General features: G+C 38.9%; 1 protein-coding gene across 7 annotated transcripts in view; it reads right to left on the bottom strand.

The window, feature by feature from the left end:
* The window catches only part of RAPGEF6 (Rap guanine nucleotide exchange factor 6), a 309,945-nt gene that overhangs the window by 86,295 nt on the left and 201,772 nt on the right, over positions 1–21,878 (bottom strand). For all 7 annotated transcript variants that reach the window (XM_075601184.1, XM_075601185.1, XM_075601188.1 and 4 more), the window contains one exon: positions 16,298–16,429. In XM_075601184.1, coding sequence (XP_075457299.1) covers positions 16,298–16,429 — 132 coding nt within the window. The remainder of the gene's footprint in view (positions 1–16,297; positions 16,430–21,878) is intronic.

The raw sequence follows: 21,878 nt of genomic DNA on the forward strand, positions 1-21,878 counted from the left end.
GCTAGGGATCGTTTTAAAGGCATAATGTATCTGGGCTGCAAACCCACTAAAACCATGTAACATTTGCTTCACATTGCAAAAAACACTAGAAAGCAATTTTTCTTATTTCTTATTTTTTTTTAAAGATCTCTTTAGAAATTATTTAACGGGCAGCCATTTTTTTTTTTACTTTCCATGAATAGCAGCAGATCGTATTGATCAAGGTTATAATCATACAACAAAAACGTCAGCTGAAATACTGTAAGACGGGGGTTTTTGTATGAATAATTTTTCTTGAGCCCCTTTAGAGTTGAGGGGTTTCTCAGCAACAGTGCAGACATGCTTCTTCGATTTTTAAGCAAGCATATGATTGGATATATGGGTGGATGCACATTCCAAATCACAAGAGACACAAGCGTGCGGGATGTGCAACATACTGTACTTCCATCCACTGAGATAATTATCGTTTTTTTGTTTAGAGCGAGTTGGACTAAAACTTTGAGATGTAAATTTTTTTTTAGATATATTTGTTTTGGCAACATGACACAATGGCCCATATGTACAGTTCCAAGCACTCCTATTCCACAAGACACTGTGCTTGTAGACACGTTGTGGCCCATTCACTTAAATAAGCTGTTCGGTCTCCTCTGGCGCCGGAATAGCACTACTTAATAAATATGGGTCATTATGTAATGTAAAAAGAAAATCGACATTCATGTTTATTACACAAGAACAGACAATGGACAACTAGTGCAGTAATGCCGTTTGGAAGAATGCATATGACTTCAATCAAAATTGTTCAAAGCGGTGCTTTAAACCTAAGGAAAGAATTCTGTGTGCAAATAAACTATATGTAACAATACTAAGTGCTACAGTCCTATGCACATTGTTTAAAAATGTTTCTCTTTAAAAAAAAAAAAAAATGGGAGGTGTAGTCTTAAGTTTTTTAATTGATCACTACTTATTTGGAATTCCCCCAATACAAAAAACTAATATACTGCAATAGTAAGCAACAAAACCAAGCAGATAGTACTGTACTGCCCATTTGTAGGTGCCTAAAAAATTATTAACCACACTTTCTTGGCCGTGCATGCGCCAGTCTTAGTGCCCGTCTAAAAAACAAAAATTATATAAAACGTTTGGAGTTAACGCTGCTTGTAAGAGATCGGGTACATAGCGTGCAGCTGAGGTGGTTTCATTAGTTTAATATAGCGTCCACTAGACACTGCTCAGAGTCAATGCTTGAGTGACAGGTGGGGGACATCTCAAAGGTGAAATTATGGCATAGGGGAAAAAAGGAACAGAGATAGAGAGATATAGCAAATACTAATATTATTTGTGAGCACCTTCACAGGTCTGCAACCCTGCTTTTCATCATTATCACCTAGCATACAGTGTTTCCACTGCAGCAAGGGATTCTGGGAAATGACATGCAAATGAGCACACAATGCCACCTTATGTCTTAAATCCATTATATATTATACATACACACGCGCACACACACACACACACACAAAGACACAAAGACGGGCCTGATTTTCTAGAGTTGTGAGTGCTGTAACAATAGGCAGTAGTCAATTAAGAAAAGATTATTTACCATCACCTTGCTTGCCCTTGTGTAACATCATTAAATATTAACAAATACTGAATCAATGGTGAGGTAAGACTCTGTGCCCAATTGTCTTTATGGATTAAACAAAGGGGTGGCTGGTCTCTGCCTAAAACGAACGTCTGCTAAAAGTACAACTGATGAGCTCAGCTACAATATTGATCCACCAAAACTTGCTCAATGTCCCTAGTGTACTATTACTACAATACTGCTCATGAGGCCTCCATACTAAATATATTTGACTATTTATCCCAGGAAGAGTTGATCACAAAACTCAGGGTTATTACTTTGCCATTTGGTCCTGGCTCATGGTGGTTTAGAGCTGGGGTGTGAAAGTTTTGATCCTGCGCCCCCATGCCTGCTCACCTCCTGGCTTGCGCTCCCTCGCCTGCTTGTCTACAACGTCAAATGACGTTGCGGGGTCATGTGATGTCCCGTTGTCATGGCAACATGACATCACGTGACCCAGCAGTGTCATTTGACGCCGGGTTCCCATGGCGACGCGTTGCCGAAGGCCAGGTAGGAGAAGCTGCAGAGCGCCTTGAGCGGTTCACCGGCATTCAATTTAAATGCCCCGAGGGAGTGTGTGTGACCCCTGTAGCCACCGCGACCCCCTAGAAAATCTCCCGCCCCCCACTATACGCATCCCTGATTTAGAGGAAGGATCTGCTTACAGCTTTAAAGCTGCTGTCTCACTTATAACATCACATGGAAGAACCCCTAAATGTAGAGAGCCCTGGACTAAATTAATAAAGTGACCATGGAAGGATGTAGGACCTTCCAATCCTGTGCATGCTAATGGTGATCACATCGATTAGCATCCCAATTGACTTACAACAGAGATGTGTTTGAGGGGTAAAATCTTATTGATACATGCCTTTTTTTTGTTCATTTATAAGCACTGAAATCAAGGCATATACTGTAACTGAATCCCCAGTTCCACACTCCAACATAAAAACTCATGACATTTTACTTATTCCATTAAAAAAACATAAAATACATCATTACAATCCATACAAATATTCCTCTATGTAAGTTTCACTAAATACGCTTCAAGAGCTTGGAAAAGTGTGTCTTGCTACTTTATTAAGCATCCTTTTCATTTAACTGAAAAAAATAATTAATTACAAATGATCAGAAAAACAAAGTGCATTTTGCATTTGTATAACAATTAGCAATACAGGTTAGTACATCGTTTCAACCAAATATTAATTTGTAAAGGACCCCATCATCAACACAGGAATGGACGAAACCCCACTTTCTTATTCAGATTGCCTGGACTCTTGGCTCCCCTGTCCTTTTTACTTCCCTAAACATAAATGCAACAGTCTCCTTCAACAGTAATGATGGCGGCAAATAAGGTGGCAGGATTACAAATGTATGTATATACAGTACTCATTAATCATAAGACAAAGCACAGAGGTTTGGGAAAGATCACTGGGGATCAGTAAAGGCTATTGGTATTATTGCCAGTAGAATGTCAAGTAACCTTTTGGCACTATAACATTCAACTAATCTAAACTGACTTGTTTAGCAGCAATGAGGCTCTTTCTATTTGTAAACACGAGTTCCCAGGAGCAATCCAAGCGATTTTTTGGTGTGTTTCTTTTTCATTGCTTTAATACAGGATCTGGAGCCAAAGCCTTTTAATTTCAGCTCCGGGAACCCCCTGCTTCTGGAGGTACTTACTTCTGTAATGGGTGCTGGTAGCCACTCCAGGGTTCACATTATGGCCGATTTTCAACGCTCACTGGCCGGGCAGGCCAATAGGAAGATGTGACGTCACTCCGGTGCGGCTTCCTATTGGCCCAAGTGACACGGGGAGCTTTAAACTGCAGAGATACTGGCACCCCCTTCTGAGGCTCTTATCTCCAAAAATTAATGGGGTTCAGTTCCGGAGACCCCCTGCTTCAATCAGGGACTTAAAAAAAAATTAAAGGGAAAAAACCCCCGGCATGGATTGCCCTTTAAGATGTAGACTCACTGCCCCAGAGTCATGCCCGGGGTAATGACTTTAATGACAGGTATCACCGATTCAGACTCAATACTGTGGATTGCACTTTGATGGCTCCAGAACACTGAACCCTATTCAATATACAGTCCGCTTCCGAGAATAAGAAACCTTGCCCCTAAAAGAGGCAGTCCAGGTGCACTTTTTTTTTTTTTAAATATACAGTATACAGCTTTAGATTACATTTATTAAAAAGGAAATCCCTAAACTTCAGCTCAATTAATTCTCCCGTGATTGATCAGCAAAGATCCTGCTTCCCTGGGTTCCCTCAATGGCGACCTTTCTGGTTCAATCAATCCTTCAGTCAGTGTAACTCAGCAACTACAATGTTTCCTTATATTACTACAGTAACATTATCTATTGTTACAGTTTGCAGCTCAAACTGCTGGGAATAATTGGCAACACATTATCACAAACTGGAAGGTGTTACAAAGATATTGCACTGATGGCGAGGTGGGATAAACCCTGCTACAGAAATCCAAGGATGCTCAGTATATTAAAACTCATTAAAAATACAAATGTAAAAATGTTGTATTATCCATCACTACAGAACTGATTTCAGAGGGAAAAAAAACCATACAAGACATTGCATTGATTGCTCCTTTAAACAAAGGTTCCAGTATTGAGTTATTCAACCTATCAGAAAATATTTGGAATTCTGATAACATTCCTCAATTCTGATAACATTGTAAGGATACGATTAGTTAATGAGCGGCTAATGGTCATCCCTCCCACTCTAATCTACGTCCCCCAACTACACTGTGACCCACATCTGGATGGCCCCTAAAACATAGCACAGAGAAGCATTTGTGTGCAGCAGAGATGAAAGGTGGGTAATTAATCGCAATGATCAGAGCACAAGTGTTGGGGCAGAATTCTACACTAAGTCTCTGACAAATGTACTTCACATTTTGGTGAAGGAATCCTTTTTTTATCCTCTCAGCTATTAGCCAAGTATATAAAATAACCCACATCACCTTTATCCCAATACACAAAGTGCCTATTGCACCTACAGTAGACAGTGCCAATCACATACACACGCACTTTAATTGCATTGAATGAAGTGCTGTCTTTTTTTTTTTTAAACTTAATATTGCCGAGTTTATTCATTTGTACCTTATTCCTTACCTCAAAACCTTTATTTAAAATTCCTCACACAGTTGGAAAAAAAAGTGTTTTCTTCCTCATCTACAGCACCATAATTCCAAATATCTCATCAATAGCAAAACAGCAAATAATGGTGCCAGAAAACAGCTTCAGTATTGCAATAGTGGGTTCAGCCTGCAACTTACTGTAAGTATTTCTTTATATCTAACACAAAAAAATGTGATGTCAGAAACAAGATGATGAACGCCCCCCCCCCTTTGGTGCTGAAGGAGTGAAACAGAATGAGAAATCTGGTCTATTTTAGAAAAGGGAAGACATTCTGCGTAATGGGGTATAGGCAGCACAGTCATACACGTAGAAATGTATCAGAGAAGCTGACGGGCACTTCTAGTGTCACATGGAAAAGAAGCTCTAGATACAACACGACAGGCCACAAGCAACAAGATGTTAACAGAGCACATATAAATCTCATCTTTAATCTGAAAGAACAAGAGATAGGACGGCCGCATAGACGGCGTCTAGGACCTTTTGTCGCCGCCATGTAGCTGCTGGCCTTTTCTTCCCCAAGTTAATGTATACAGTACAGCTTTACCACTTAAGGTTAGGGGGTTACCTTAACGCCTAATGCTAATCTTTACCCTAAAAACCTTAACCCCCAACCTTACCCCTTACCCTAAAACCCTGAAAGTTAACCCCTAATGCTAACGATATGTAAGGAATCGGGGAACACATCCTTTGCGACGTGATTCCTCCTTACCTGTCTTACCTCAGACCTCCACTCTGGCACCAGCGCGTGCACGCTCCCCCGCTCTGCCTATAGAGCGCGCGCGCACCTCATCTAGAGTGCCATGGAGCTTAGCTCCACCCCCTCGGACGCGTCACGCTTCTCTCGTGCGCAACGCGCACACGTGACGACGTATACACGCACATACATCAACACACATTTACATCACTCTTCTGGCTAACAGTTGCATTCCTCTTTCATTCATGATTGCAGATCAAACACCAAACTGCATGATTATCAAAATTGAAAGCACAGCTCTACTGCTGCTCCACTTCTGTTCTGTGCTCAGCAGCTGGAATGAAGACACATGCCACATGCTACGGTTGTGCAATTCCAGCTGAAGGAAAATCGGCATAACAAACATTTGTTGGCACGAGACACGACCACGAGCCTGACTGAGAAATGCTTTTCTGTTCACTTCTGAGACTTGGTAAACTTTCAAGGTGCAATCCAACATAGCCAGCCAGTTGAATTTCTTAGGGGCTTCTGAATGGGGGCATGTTTTTCAATCTAGTGTTTTCTTTCCCATATCTACAGATGGGCACATTTTGAGTGGATTTGGATCCACCGCGGATCAGTCGGTTCCTTTTGTGCACGGATCAATCTCAAAAAGGGGGCGAATCGCCTTTTCCATTTTTTTTTTTTTTTTTTTTTAATATCATTCACAATCCAATCCACGGATTCCACAATCCGCTGGTGGATTTCAAGAATCCAATCCGCAGATTCAGAAATCCGCACGCATATTACAGAATCCGCAGATTGGACTGATAAAATCCACTACCAGATTGTAGCTAATGGCGTCTTTTGAAATTAATCTGTACGGATTGAAACGGGCAGAATCCGTCGACGGATTTTACACCACAGAACGGATTTTGAATGGAAAGCTCAGGAAATTCCGCAAAACGGATTTTGACTGTTCCGCCCATCTCAACCCATATGCCACCCCCTGTCCTTATCAGAGATCCAATAAAGAGATGAGGGGAGATGTGGGGGGGGGGGGCTGTGGCTGTAGACGCTCTTGCTGATCACACAGCGACAGACAAACAAAGGCAGCAAAGTGAATCACACCCTTCCAAGGTCTAACTTTAAAAAATAAATCAAAAATACTTATAGGTGTCAGAGTTGTGTAAAAATAGGCATCAATAACACAGATGAGGCACCTTAAACATCTCACTGGAATTAGTTCACTTTGGTCCTAGGAGGGATTGGCCCTATAACAAAGAGGTGAACAGGCAAAGCAAGGATAAGCAAGTTGAACAGTACAAATGCAGCAAAATTAAAATTAAATTATATTTTTTACATATATATCATCTAATTTATCTCGGTGTTAGGCAGTTATGAGGGGCCTGACATTTATGGTGAACCCATAAACAACCCCCGGGCCAAGGAAGGATCGTAACCTTTTAAGCTGCAATGTGTTGCAGTCACCCATGGCAGCAAATGTCTTAAACATCATTGTTAACTCGTGCCTTCAGTTTATGAGTGAGGATGGGTAAGATATTGGGAATACAAAGAGAGCTTAGAATTGTGTGAGCCCTTCCCCGTCTCGCCTCCAATAACAAAACTACTCCCACTCAAAGAAAAAGTAATCTCAATATATATTTAGGTGGCACTGGCATTTATTTTATGGTGTTTGAACAAGCAGCCAATAGCTAGTGGAAACTTTCCAGGGCACTAAACAAACAGCGCTCACTATAACAGTGGGAATAAGGGGCTTGTTAATAAAAGCTGGCAAAACTTCAGAGAGTGGGGGCTGTAGGCTGCTGATTTCCTACCCTCACTAGGCCTCAACTACTTACTGCTATCAGCAATTGTGCATTTGAGATGCACCTTCTCTACCCCACACAAAATAAAGTCTGCAAAAGGTGAGAATATAAATTATATTATTATATTCTCCTGGCTGCAAACAAACAGAAGCAAGCAGCAGCAGATTTATTTAAGGAAAAAAAAATAATAATGGAATTATTTGATACATTTCGTGCTCCCTAATTGTACAAGGTTTACAGGAGTTATTTTACATATACGTATATATATATATGGTCGACAAATCAGCAAAAAATCTACTCGCCGAACAAAATAATCTACTCGCCACCTAGTACCACACGTGTGCTGCTTGGGCCAATAGGAGCTCGCCACGATGTTAAATCCACTCGCCCGGGGCGTGCAAATGTATAGGTTTGTCAACACTATATATATATATATATATATATATATATATATATATATATATATATATATATATGTCTATACATGTATACATATACATGCGGTCTCTTGTAAATAAGTGTATTGTGGGGTGGATTAGAAAATCAGAATACTGGTATATTTCAGCTTACTTACCAAAATGTGTTAGAATAAGTGGAACTGTATTTATGCAAATATATATATTTTTTTTTCCCAAAACAGAACAGCAATAATCAGCAAAGATTTAAAAAAAAAAAAAAAAAATTAAAGAACAGAGCAACTCACACATGCAAGATGTGTGGGGTTGCTCTGGTTCAGCTATAAAACCTCTTAGATCAGCAATTTCCTGTAATGATTTCCTCCTCATATGCTAACACTGCGCAACATCTCTTGTGGGTACAGTATGGAAAGCTTACTTGGAACGCTCTTTCCTAGAATGGCCATCTCATTTACCCACTTTGGGGGCTCCTTAACTCTCATTGATGCATTTTTTTTCCCCTTTGAACATAAAAGCACAAGTTCCTCAAAGTTTGGTGAAGCAAAAATGTACTCCATTACAGCATTTACTTTAGTCATATTTGCTGATTTATTCGCAGAATATGTTCTAGATCCCACCTCCTGCAGAATATAAGCAGCACTACAACTACATTCTGCCACTCAACTAAAACTTTGTTCATTAGCCATCTTCAGTTCCTGAGTATAAACGACCACTACCTGTCCTAACATAGTCAGAACATCCTACAGTACCTACTTTGAATGCCAGCAAATAAACTTCTATTGTAAGGAACCATTATGAAAGCAATTATAACACGGATTAGTATTGCAACTATTTCTGCACAGCAGTAATGTGGCTCAGATTAGAGATGTTACTGGGATACCGTGTAGGACTGTTACTTTGATTGATGGGGAGAAGATGGTGTGCGTGGTTTAACGATATCTATACATTTTAACTATATTTCTGTTAATGTGATTTTTTTTCCTCAGTGCTTTTTGAGACAGATAACTGCTGGTAACCATACACATGAAGTTACGAGAAGAGGCCACGCACTCCTTAACCGCAGCTCAACCTCAAGAATTAGTGTTTTTACTGCGAAACCAAGCGTAAACATGGCGTGGAGTGGTTTATCTGTGCAGTAATTGGTTTTGCTTTAAATTTAGATTTCATGTTGTGGGATCCCACTTCAGTTTTTTTATATCCGTATGTAGCCCCTATTCGTGCACTACTAGTTATGCCCCTCCCTTGTATGTCTTGTGACCAGTGATGTCACTACAGGGAGTATAGAGGGTATATATAGATCCATCCAATGTTCTAGTAGCAAGTTCTTCAGAGTTCTGACTGGGGCCCTCACTGTGAGTCCTGTAAATAGGTCTGTGTGTATAATCAAGTCATATTAATATATGTTCTGTCATTGTTTATTGTTTTCAGTTAGGAACGTGCCCTTTAAGTAAGCCCCAGTAGTAAGGGACCACAATTGTTCTCACTATTGGTAAGGGTGCAACATGCTCTTGGTAAGGAGTTCTCAGGATAGTAACTCTCGAGTATGTTTGGACTAGCCCAGCCATGCGGTATATAATACAAACAAAAGACAGGGGTAACCCAATACTAATTCCAATTGACAAAACATATAGAGTAATAAGTATAAAGTTTAAATACTTCAATAATAATAATATTTACTTGGTTATTTAGTTAAACCCTTTGGCCAAAGCGTTATAAGCCTGCATACCAAACGTCAAGGTATAACCAAAATAATGCAGGTCCTAACACTAAACTGTAAACCCTTCCTTTACCTCTGTATGAGGGGAAGCAACCACAGTGAGTCCTGTCCATTCAGCAAAATGCCAGAACCTCCTATGTTAAAAAGGTGGGGAGGGGTGAGCCAAGTAAATATCATTATTATTGAAGTATTTAAACTTTATACTTATTACTCTATATGTTTTGTCAATTGGAAGTAGCATTGGGCACCCCTGTCTTTTGTTTGTATGCATTGGCCACCCCTGTCTTTTGTTTGTGTGCATTGGCCACGCTCAGTAGCACTCCTTTTGACATAAATATATATATATATATATATATATATATATATATATATATATATATATATATATATATATATATATATATATAATGTTATGGGTTTTGGAGTTAGAGCGTGCTGGGAATGTGTGTGCGGTATATAATAGTGGGTTGCTAATCCAGGAGCGCATTCAACAAGTGGGCATTGCAATCCCTATGCAAGGAACTGTCAATTTATCTTTTTCGGTGGGTAACTAACATTTTCACTAATATTCATATTTTTTATATTGTAATTAGGGTTGATTGGAATATAGGAGCAGATGCATACAATAATTATTCTGGCAAGCAAAGGAATGTTCTGTAGATCTTTTTACATAGAATAAGGCCAGAACCTAGAGAGACAGGGAGGCCATACAGCTGTGCTGAGATGTCTGGGGAAGGGCCAGCGAGTGACAGACAGTTGCTATTGACAACTAAATGGTAAAGCTGATGCAATCAAATCTGATAATTTAAGAAAGGACTTAATCCACTTTAAAAAACAGAAGTTCAAAAAGGTAGTAGGAGACTACAAAGAAAATAGTGTATATGTATGGACTAAACAAGATAAACGCACCAGGTTCACAAAGAAAGGAAAGGCAAAAAAGATTCAAAAAAGAGGAGAAGATCTTTCCAGTGACCAAGAGGCCAGTTCATCTGCTGATGAGACACGGGGACAGACACCAGGATCCTCCAATTCTTCTTCTTTTTTAGGCAGAGGAAGAGGGACAGAACAAAGGCAAAGGAAAAAAGACAAGGAGGGAGAGACACAAACCCACGGACACCACCCATCTTGAGACCCCGGCAATAAGTAGTGTGCATAGCCTTGTTATTAATCTTTCTGACTACTCACTGTCCAATACAGAATTAGAAGTTCTGTCTAGAGGTCCCTCATTAGTACCCACCACTACAGCTAATAGATTTGATTTAGAGGTGGAACTTTTTAAGATGGAAAAAAACTTAATCTCAAATCTTTTTTCCTTAACAGGACACCGGCCATGAAACAGCAGCAGCCACACAAGGTTTGACTAAAGAAACGGTATGTAAGCTAAAATCTAATTTTGTACCTCCTGTTAAGAATTCAGCAGTACAAGCTTATGTGAACTTGGTAAAACATGATAATGCATATTTTAAGAAAAGGCATCATATACATTACAACCTTAACATTAGTCAAAAAAAGTTTTTAAAACAATTGGCCGACAACACAAAAATTATCTTAAAAAGAGCAGACAAAGGAGGGGCACTAGTTCTTCAAAACTATGCACAGTACAGGACAGAAGCCCATAGACAATTAGCAGATACTAACTGTTATATTAAATTAACACACGACCCAACAAACTCATATCAAGAAGAAATAAAACAAATTTTACAACTAGGTTTGGGTAACACATGGCTTACTGAAAAGGAGATTGAATTTTTAACAATGGAGCACCCACGCCGTCCAGTACTATATCTTTTACCAAAGATACATAAGAGTCTACACAACCCCCCAGGTAGACCGATCATATCGGCTACAAATTCCATCAACCAACCATTGTCGATGTTTGTAGATACATTTTTACAGCCATTAGTGTTAGAGGGAAGATCATATATCAGAGACACATTTGATTTTCTGAACAAAATAATAAGATCTATTGAGCTCAATGATAAAGACATATTTCTGGTGACCATGGATGTCACCAGTCTCTATACGATCATCCCTCACACAGAAGGCTTACATGTGGTCAGAGAAAAATTAGAAAGGCATCACAAAAAAGGCCCACCAACTGACTGACTATATCATGCTCCTGTTACATTTTATTTTACACAAGAATTATTTCAAATTTGAGACAAATTTTTATTTGCAAACAGCAGGTACGCCATGGGTAGCAATGTAGCACCGTCATATGCGAATTTATAAATGACCCATTTTGAGGAACAATACATCTATGGCACACAATTTTTTAGTAAGATGCTCTTTAATTGTCGCTATATAGACGACCTCTTTCATCTGGGAGGGAACTGAAAACGAACTAATTGAGTTTTTCACATACTTGGCAGAACTATCTACGCCAGTTAAGTTTACTAAAAATTGGAGTAAATCACAGATATCATACTTAGATGTTTTAAGCACGTATAGGGGAAATGAATTGCATACAGACCTATTCCGGAAACCCACTGATAGGAATTCCACACTACATGGGTCTAGTTTTCATCCAGATTCATTAAAAAGAATGTTACCCTACTCACAAAAAATAAGGGCGGGAAAAATAGTTGACAGACCCTCACACTTGGCCAGAACCATAAAGGAGATAAAAACAAGGTTCCTAGAAAGAGGACATAAAGCTTCCATAGTGGAAAAATCATTGGAAAAAGAACCACTAGAGGAAAACAGGCCAGTTGAAAATGAGGAAAAAATGATCTTTGTCAGTAAATACACAACTGCAAGTAGATTTGTAAAAAAACCATACAAAAACATTTGAAAATTCTTCAAGCAGATCTGACATTAGGCCAAATATGTAAAGAAACACCTAGATTTGCCTATCAAAGAGGAGAAAATATCAAGGATATTCTTATTAAAGCAGACAAACAGGAACATTACGTGGGTACACACTTTCTAAGTGACCCAAAACCAGGCTGCTATAAGTGTTTTAATTGCTCGGTATGCAATAGCCTAATGACAGGCAATGTATTTTGTCACCCAAGAAGTGGTGCAAAATTCATAATTAATAAACGCATCACCTGTACTACCACTCAGGTGAGTAAGTAACAGAACAGATTGGCAAGCACTCCAAAAGTTTTTATTAAATATTGTTTTTATGCACTTAATATCACTTCTTGCACTTGTTCACACTACATAATGCCACCCCTGATCACATACAATGATTTTTTCTATGTGTATTAAAGGATAGACATTTCACTACTAGCCATAGAAGAATGCACACTACAAACAAGAAATTAACATATTAAGGATCGCAGCAAGATCACCATGACGACGGAGGACACAGAAGAATCTCCCAAAACCACGGCGAAGAAAGAGGAAAGACGTGTGACTCACAAGATGAGTAAACACCACCCACAGGATGACGAGGAGGAGAGAGCCAATCGGAACGTGTTGGCAGACGTCAGACCTGACCGACGGAGAGAGGGAGACGACGCTGGAACGCAAGCACGGACGGCGCATGCGCAGAAGAAGATAATGACATCACTGGAACGCAAAACCGGAAGAAGATCAAGGAACCGGAAGCAGACTACCACGAACTGTTTGGGCACTGTATGAACATAGGACTGATCATGGGAGGCGGATTGGGGTCAGCGGGGGGTAATTTTAACTTGTTTTTCACCTGTTTAGTGGTAATTTTAGAGGATATATATATACTGGGTAGATCCTCATTTGTGTATGCCTAGTCACTTGATAAAGACCTGTAGGTCGAAACGTTGTGTGGCACAATAAATTTTCTTTATTAAGAAATCCGTGAAGCGCTGGATCCCTTCTTTTTCCTAAATGTCTGGGGAAGGGCCAGCGAGTGACAGACAGTTGCAATTGACAACTACATGGTAAAGCTGATGCAATCAAATCTGATAATAACTAGGATAGTTCCTTATACGTACATAAGGAAGTATGACATCAGTGTTAAGCTGGAAGACACATGATGATACCAAATTTGGTCACAGTGTTGGGAGAATGAAGTACTGAGTGTCATGGGAGAGGGGGTTTGGCCCGGGATTAAAGGGGTTACACCCCATTTGGCCACCCCCTACTCTCACCTGGGAAGCAAGGGGTTAACTGGACTGTGGTCCAGTAATGTGTTTTTACCTTGCTTCAGCATCCTAATGTATATTCCCCTGTAAAAATGTATTGTTTCTGTTCCAGTGTTTGCACCAACACATACACTGGGATTGATGCGGGAGGCTTAAGGGGTTAATGAGCTACAGTTTAGGAAAATACAAATATGTGTGGTGTCTTTTCAGAAATATCTGGGCTTCAAAAGGCTTGATTGAAGTTGGGTGTGAAAAGTACAGAAGGGGTTTGTTGTATGTTAATACCTAATTGGCAGGCCAAGGGTATATTGCTGGTAGAGACAGCTAGGACCCAGGTCTGGAGCATTGGGTGTGAAATATAGCACCTGTGACAAATGTTCTCTACACAGGAGGCCCAGCTTCAAAGGATTTCTTGACAAGGGGTTATGGGGGCCAGGGGTGCGGTTACAGAAGGAGATATCAGAATGAGCGACCTTATTAAATATAAGAATATTATGAGATGTCCTCGGCTGAACGTGCTAAAAGCTACATGTGTGTATTCGTGGGACCGATTCGCACATAATGATTACAGACACATGATGTCTAGCAGGTACTTAAAGATAGATATTAATATCTCTCTTAATTTTAGTATTACACGGTAATATTTAGTCTCACTGGGAGCGTCATGCGTGCCGAAATGTATTAATATATCTCGCGTGCCAGTAAGTATTACTGAACTGAAGTTATGAAGTTATTAAGATAGGAAAAGCCGTTTTTAAACATCCTGGGGTGGGAGGAGTTTTACTCTGGAGTAAGACTATCAACCTCACCACTGATTTATGACTGGAATTGCTTATAAACCAGTGTCAGTCCTATACTCAGTTGTCTTCATGTATTTTCGTGATGTCTACATCTAAACCCATCCTGTATCCTGATGGCTTTCTTGTCCAAACCTTTAAGTGTCTATATTTTGCCTGTTATTTGTATATCTTGTGTGTTCACCTTTTTCAAGGAATAAATTATATTTTATCATATCTAGTCGTGTTCAGTTCAACCCCGGTATTTTTGGTGTATAATATAGGCCTCTCACAAGTTACAGTGACACTGAGTAAGGCCTATTTCCTGTATACAAAATGCTGCTGCGAAAATACAAAAGATAGTAAATTTTACAGTAATGCGTTTAAGTACCACCCCAGCACAGGAGTGAGAACTACCAGGGCGTGAAGTCCAGAGTAAAATGTTTTACCACGAGTTTCTGTCAAGTATGAAGTACTCTATGTCTATATCTGTGGAGCATTATAAACGGATTTCCAATAAAGCTCCTTTTTGTTTTTATAAAAGTTCCTTGCGTCCATCTTTTTCATATCCGCTTATTCATGCCCAGCCTGCACCTACCCAACAGCCTGCAAAGGAGGTACTGGGCACTGCCAATGTGTATAGTTAATCTGATATGACCTCCTTTAGAACCAGGTGAGGAGGGTTACGTGTACAGTGCCATTTCCTGGGCTGAAAGACTAACACTGACTTTGAAGCAGAGGAGTCTGGTATAAATCTTAGTGTCAACTCTTTGTGACCTTGGGCAAGTCACTATCTCCATGTGCCTCAGGCACCAAAGCAGAGGATTCTAATGCTTGATTATTAAAGTTCTTGTTGCTGCACGTGCGGGCACGGGACCAGAGTTGCGCGTGCATGTGTCCTTAGTTTGTATGCTGCAAGTGGTTACGCGCGCTAAGCTTTTCAGGGCAGGGTATGTGTCTGTAAAATTCTATGTACAGTGCTGTGTACGGTAAATATTCAGCGTTTTGAGTACACTCAGGAGAAAGCGCTATTTGAAATAAAGTTATCAATATTATTTCCCCCAAAACTACTTTTGCTGGGAAACTGGACAACATTTAAACCAGCCGTCACAATTTTATAGTTAATTCCACCACTGCAGAGTATTACACTGTACTACTTGTACTTACACAGTCTTTAGGAACACAGTTTAGCATATCATCACTTTGCAGCGACCTCCTGAGATTTATGTCTTGTTCCAGCCCCTTTTATTGGAATTTACATGCTGGTCAGATTGATTTTTGGTTTCTATTATTTTTGTGCTAGTTCTCAATTTGCAATGCTTCAGAGAATGGCTGCTGTAGAAGCAGTTATTTTTCAATGCATTTTCTGCTGAGCAAATACACAGGAGACATCCCCAAGGGTTCAAAATGGCATAAAATGTTTAACGGTCAATATATTTACGGGTACAAACATATAAATACACAAACGCAGTGCTTAGATCTTTCCAAGGATCAATAGATGTCGGACGTACAGGTGGAATGTTTATGCCCTATAATTGACTTTGTCTTTGCTCACATTTTGACTGAGTGAGACAAGTGTTGTAACACATGTGGCCAATTATTGCCATTATTCGCCTTTTTATTCATTTTTTTTACCCTTGCTTACATTTTTATGTAATTAGCACTAACAGTCTAACACGCATTCTTTAAAAAGAAATATAAATAAAAATGTAAGGCAGAATGTCTCTATCCAAAACATTTCATAGTTTAACTCCTAATGAAATAGGAAAACAATGTTCATACAGGTACAGAAAGAAAAGGTAAACATCAACCTAGAGAGCATGGAATTGCGAGCTATGGTCTTGTTGCATCATCACAAATTGCATATTCACTTAGTACTCATAGCCCCTTCTTGCTGTTGCTGCAGTTAATTTGAATGAGAAAGATTGTCCATTAAAAAGGTATGACAACCTGGAAATAGCAAACACTTCTCAAACACTGATACAACTATTAGGACTCTTCTATGTCTTTAACGCTCTATTAGCACAAAGCCAGACTTATGAATGGCACATTATGTTACCTGGTAGATGTCCGATAAGCTGCTGCTTCCGGAGTCGCTTGCAATGCTGCATCCTGATTGGCTGGAAGGGACGTGTGTCGCCTGTGCATGTGGATTGTCTGTAAGGTGCATCTTGGAAAGGTCGGCAGGAAGCTGCATAAAAGCAAAATCACCTGTGAAAATGTGTATCGTGGACCACAATGAAGCAATTCAGAACAGTACTTAAATGAGACGACTGGGAAGAGGTATGAAAGTAATCTGCCAATAATCACGTTGAGACTGGCTATTCAATCTTTTTCAAGCATTTAAGAATAGGAAGAGGGATGAAAATAAAGTCGCTGCCAAAAATCATTCTGCTGTACCAAATGTGCTTTAGTTATCACTCAGCAGATCAGATGAGAAGCAGACGGCGTGATTTAACAAAAGGAAACAGATTAAATATGGAGAGAAAGAGCGAGAGAGGGAGACAGAGTGAGAGACTTGCAAAAATATTTATTGCAGCAGTGCTGCAATTAATACATTATATAGAATTTTGTTTATTTATATATATATATATATATATATATATATATATATATATATATATATATATATATATATATATATATATAAAAATATATATATACACACACATAAATATAAATATATATATATATATATATATACACATATACACACACACACACAGCAAATAGGCTTATTTCTGCGCTATAACCACAAACGCTACTAAAATAGGGGATATATCTGTTACAGTGTGTGAGTGCACTAAAGCAACCAAACCAAGAATGAACGTGTCACACAATGTAATGCTATACATATCACTAGTTCAATTTTACAATAAGAAAAAGGAACGCATGTTGATAACCAAAATGCCGTCCTTTCTTCCGCTGTGTGATATCCAGATTACAAATGTAGTATATTATCTGTGAATAAAGACTACAGTATTTATTCTGAGTTGTAATCGGTTCAACTGTTCAAATCCCTCCCATTCTGTGCTTAAATATTTGCCAAGTTTGTGTATTTTCCCTTTATTGTACATGTTGCTAATCTGACTAAATAAGTAATTATTCCAGTTATAATAGAAATTAAAAATATAAAACATGCAAAACGCTTTCTTTATAATATCATTAGGAGTGGTGAGAGCAATTTCAAAGCATTAATATTTCTTCATTCGTGGATGCATGGAAGAGATGCACACAAAGTTACATTTAAACAATGGAAGAAAGCCAGGGTTCAAATGGGGTCTAAAGGCTTTACTGCAGTTTAGGAAAATGGTCACGCTAACTGGGCTACAGTACCTGCAATCAAATCTGTCCATTATCCAAACATCCTGTTGCTGCTTCAGACAGACTTCAACTCACTACCACACAGGTATAGGAAATTCCAGGGTCTCCAATAGTGTATTGCGTTCTGTAACAGTATGCTAGAAAATAAGGCTAAGGTCCCGCTGCACGAGCACCTGGCGTTGCGTTTACAGCGCTTCACCGCAATCTGCATGCAGCTTTTCTAGGAGTGGGGTGTGTGTACAAAACGGGTCGGGTGAGGGCAGCCATGACGGGGGGGAGGGGGGGCAAGGTTTAGGGTGGCAATGTATGCAAAAACTACTAATCTATGTGAAGCGACTCGACTTCCAAAAACGGTTTAATTGCAGCTTTTTTTCTACACTCGTTAGATCGGAGCTCCTATTGAGTTTATTATGGAAACCATACGTGCGCTTAGTTGAAGTCATTTCTGCTTAAGGGGGTGGCATCAGGTACTGAATGTAAAGGTCCACATACTTTTTCACACATGGATATTGAATAATGAATCATTTGTGAATCATTAAATGTTGACAAAGTATCACTTTTTGTGTCATTTGTTTGAGCGGGTTATCTAAAAAAAAAATCACACACACACACACACACACACACACACACACACACACACACGTGAAAAAGAAAGTACACCCTCTTTGAATTCTATGGTTTTACATATCAGGACATATCATCTGTTCCTTAGCAGGTGTAAAAATTAGGTAAATACAACCTCAGATGAACAACAACACATGATATATTACACCGTGTCATGATTTATTTAACAAAAATAAAGCAAAAATGGAGAAGCCATGTGTGAAAAACTAAGTACACCTTATGATTCAATAGCTTGTATAACCACCTTTAGCAGCAATAACTTGAAGTAATCGTTTTCTGTATGACTTCATCAGTCTTTCACATCGTTGTGGAGGAATTTTGGCCCACTCTTTACAGCGTTGCTTCAGTTCATTGAGGTTTGTGGGAATTGGTTTATGACAAACGACAGAGAAGCCCTTTTTCAAGAGAATATATAAGTATTTTACTGTGTATTTTTGTCATATAGAATTGGGCTTCTCTGTCGATTGTTGTATACATATGCCACGCTCAATAGCTCTCCTTTTTGACACTTATATACATACATTATATATATATATATATATATATATATATATATATATATATATATATAAACCATAATACTGAGTTAAGTTATGGTGAGTAAAAAAAGTGACAAAAACCCTCCACAGGAAAGCAAATATGCAAATATAACTGTATGCTCATCTGCATGTCTTAGGCAGGTCTGCAACCCCGCCTTTCCCCATTATCACCCAGCATAACATAATTTATATTTGCATATTTGCTTTCCTGTGGAGGGTTTTTGTCACTTTTTTTACTCACCATAACTTACCTCAGTATTATGGTTTAGCCTATCCCATAGCCTCTCTTGCTTTCCCAGTAAAATCAACCCCACACTGATGAGACCCATCAAGGTCGAAACAGCTGTCTGTGGGTGGTTTTCTGGGTATGCACCTTAACCCTGGCTGTGCTCAAAGCTGTGACCATGCAGCAAGCTTAAGCCTATAGGGAACCATGTTAAAAATGGTTATTGAGGCAAAAAGTGACACTGTGTGCTCATTTGCATGTCATTTCCCAGAATTCCTTGCTGCAGTGGAAGTGCTGTATGCTGGGTGATAATGGGGAAAGGCGGGGTTGCAGACCTGCCTAAGACATGCAGATGAGCATACAGTTATATTTGCATATATATATATATACACAGTGGTCGACAAATCACCAAAAAATCTACTCGCCACACAAAAAAATCTACTCGCCACCTAGTACCAAACATGTGCTGCTTGGGCCAATAGGAGCGCGCCACGATGTTAAATCCACTCGCCCGGGGCGGGCAAATGTATAGGTTTGTCGAACACTATATATATATATATATATATATATATATATATATATATACATACATATATATATATATATATATATATATATATATGTATATATATATATACATATATATATATATATATATATATATATATATATACATATATATACATATATATATATATATATATACATACATATATATATATATATATATATATATATATATATATATATATATATATATATATATATACATACATATATATATACATACAATGTTCGACAAACCTATACATTTGCTCGCCCCGGGCGAGTGGATTTAACCCCCGGGCGAGTAAATATTGGCCCAAGCAGCACACGTTTGGTACTAGGTGGCGAATAGATTTTTTTGTGTGGCGAGTAGATTTTTTGGTGATTTGTCAACCACTAATATATATATATATATATATATATATATATATATATATATATATATATATATATATATATATATATATATATATATATATATATACATACAAATATAGCTGTATGCTCATCTGCATGTCTTAGGCAGGTCTGCAACCCCGCCTTTCCCCATTATCACCCAGCATACAGCACTTCCACTGCAGCAAGGGATTCTGGGAAATGACATGCAAATGAGCACACAGTGTCACTTTTTGCCTCAATAACCATTTTTAACATGGTTCCCAATAGGCTTAAGCTTGCTGCATGGTCACAGCTTTGAGCACAGCCAGGGTTAAGGTGCATACCCAGAAAACCACCCACAGACAGCTGTTTCGACCTTGATGGGTCTCATCAGTGTGGGGTTGATTTTACTGGGAAAGCAAGAGAGGCTATGGGATAGGCTAAACCATAATACTGAGTTAAGTTATGGTGAGTAAAAAAAGTGACAAAAACCCTCCACAGGAAAGCAAATATGCAAATATAGCTGTATGCTCATCTGCATGTCTTAGGCAGGTCTGCAACCCCGCCTTTCCCCATTATCACCCAGCATACAGCACTTCCACTGCAGCAAGGGATTCTGGGAAATGACATGCAAATGAGCACACAGTGTCACTTTTTGCCTCAATAACCATTTTTTATATATATATATATATATATATATATATATATATATATATATATATATATATATATATATATATATATATATATATATATATATATATATATATATATATATATATATATATATATATATATATATATTGTGGGGCTCAGGGGTTCCCAAAAAGAGCTTGTGGGGTTTTGTGTGTTTTGTTCATTTGTTTATGCACTGCTCTCTTAAGGTCCAGCCACAGCATTTCAATCGGGTTGAGGTCTGGACTTTGACTGGGCCATTGCAACACCTTGATTCTTTTCTTTTTCAGCCATTCTGTTATAGATTTGCTGGTGTGCTTGGGATCATTGTCCCGTTGCATGACCCAATTTAGGCCAAGCTTTAGCTGTCGGACAGATGGCCTCATATTTGACTCTAGAATACTTTGGTATACAGAGGCGATCATGGTCAACTCAATGACTGCAAGTTCCCAGGTCCTGTGGCTGAAAAACAAGCCCAAATAATTACCCCTCCACCACTGTGCTTGACAGTTGGTATGAGGTGTTTGTACTGATATGCTATGTTTGGTTTTCGCCAAATGTGGCGCTGTGCATTATGGCCAAACATCTCCACTTTGGTCTCGCCTGTCCAAAGGACATTGTTCCAGAAGTCTTGTGGTTTGTTCAGATGCAACTTTGCAAACCTAAGCCATGCTGCCATGTTCTTTTTAGAGAGAAGAGGCTTTCTCCTGGCAACCCTTCCAAACAAACCATACTTGTCTTTTTCTAATTGTACTGTCATGAACTTTAACATCTGACATGCAAACTGAGGCCTGTAGAGTCCGACATATAACTCTTGTTTTTTTTTGCAATTTCTCTGAGCATTGCACGGTTTGACCATGGGGTGAATTGGCCACTGTCTTGAATGTTTTCCACTTTTGAATTATCTTTCTCACTGTAGAATTATGGAATTTAAATTGTTTGGAAATGGCCTTATAACCCTTCCCAGATTGATGGGCAGCAACAATTGCTTCTCTAAGATCATTGCTGATGTCTTTCCTCCTTGGCATTGTGTTAAAACACACCTGAATGCTCCAGACCAGCACACTGCTAAAACTTCGGCCTTTATTGAGGTGGTCACACTTTGATTAGCAGCACCTGTCTGCTATTTAGCATCTTAATTCCTATGGAAGCAGTAAGGGTGTACTTAGTTTTTCCACACATGGCTTCTCCATTTTGGCTTTATTTTTGTTAAATAAATCATGACACTGTGTAATATGTCATGTGTTGTTGTTCATCTGAGGTTGTATTTACCTAATTTTAAGACCTGCTAAGGAACAGATGCTTGTTATTATGTCCTGATATGTAAA

The sequence above is a fragment of the Ascaphus truei genome, chromosome 5, assembly GCF_040206685.1.
Source record: "Ascaphus truei isolate aAscTru1 chromosome 5, aAscTru1.hap1, whole genome shotgun sequence".
NCBI lineage: Eukaryota > Metazoa > Chordata > Amphibia > Anura > Ascaphidae > Ascaphus > Ascaphus truei.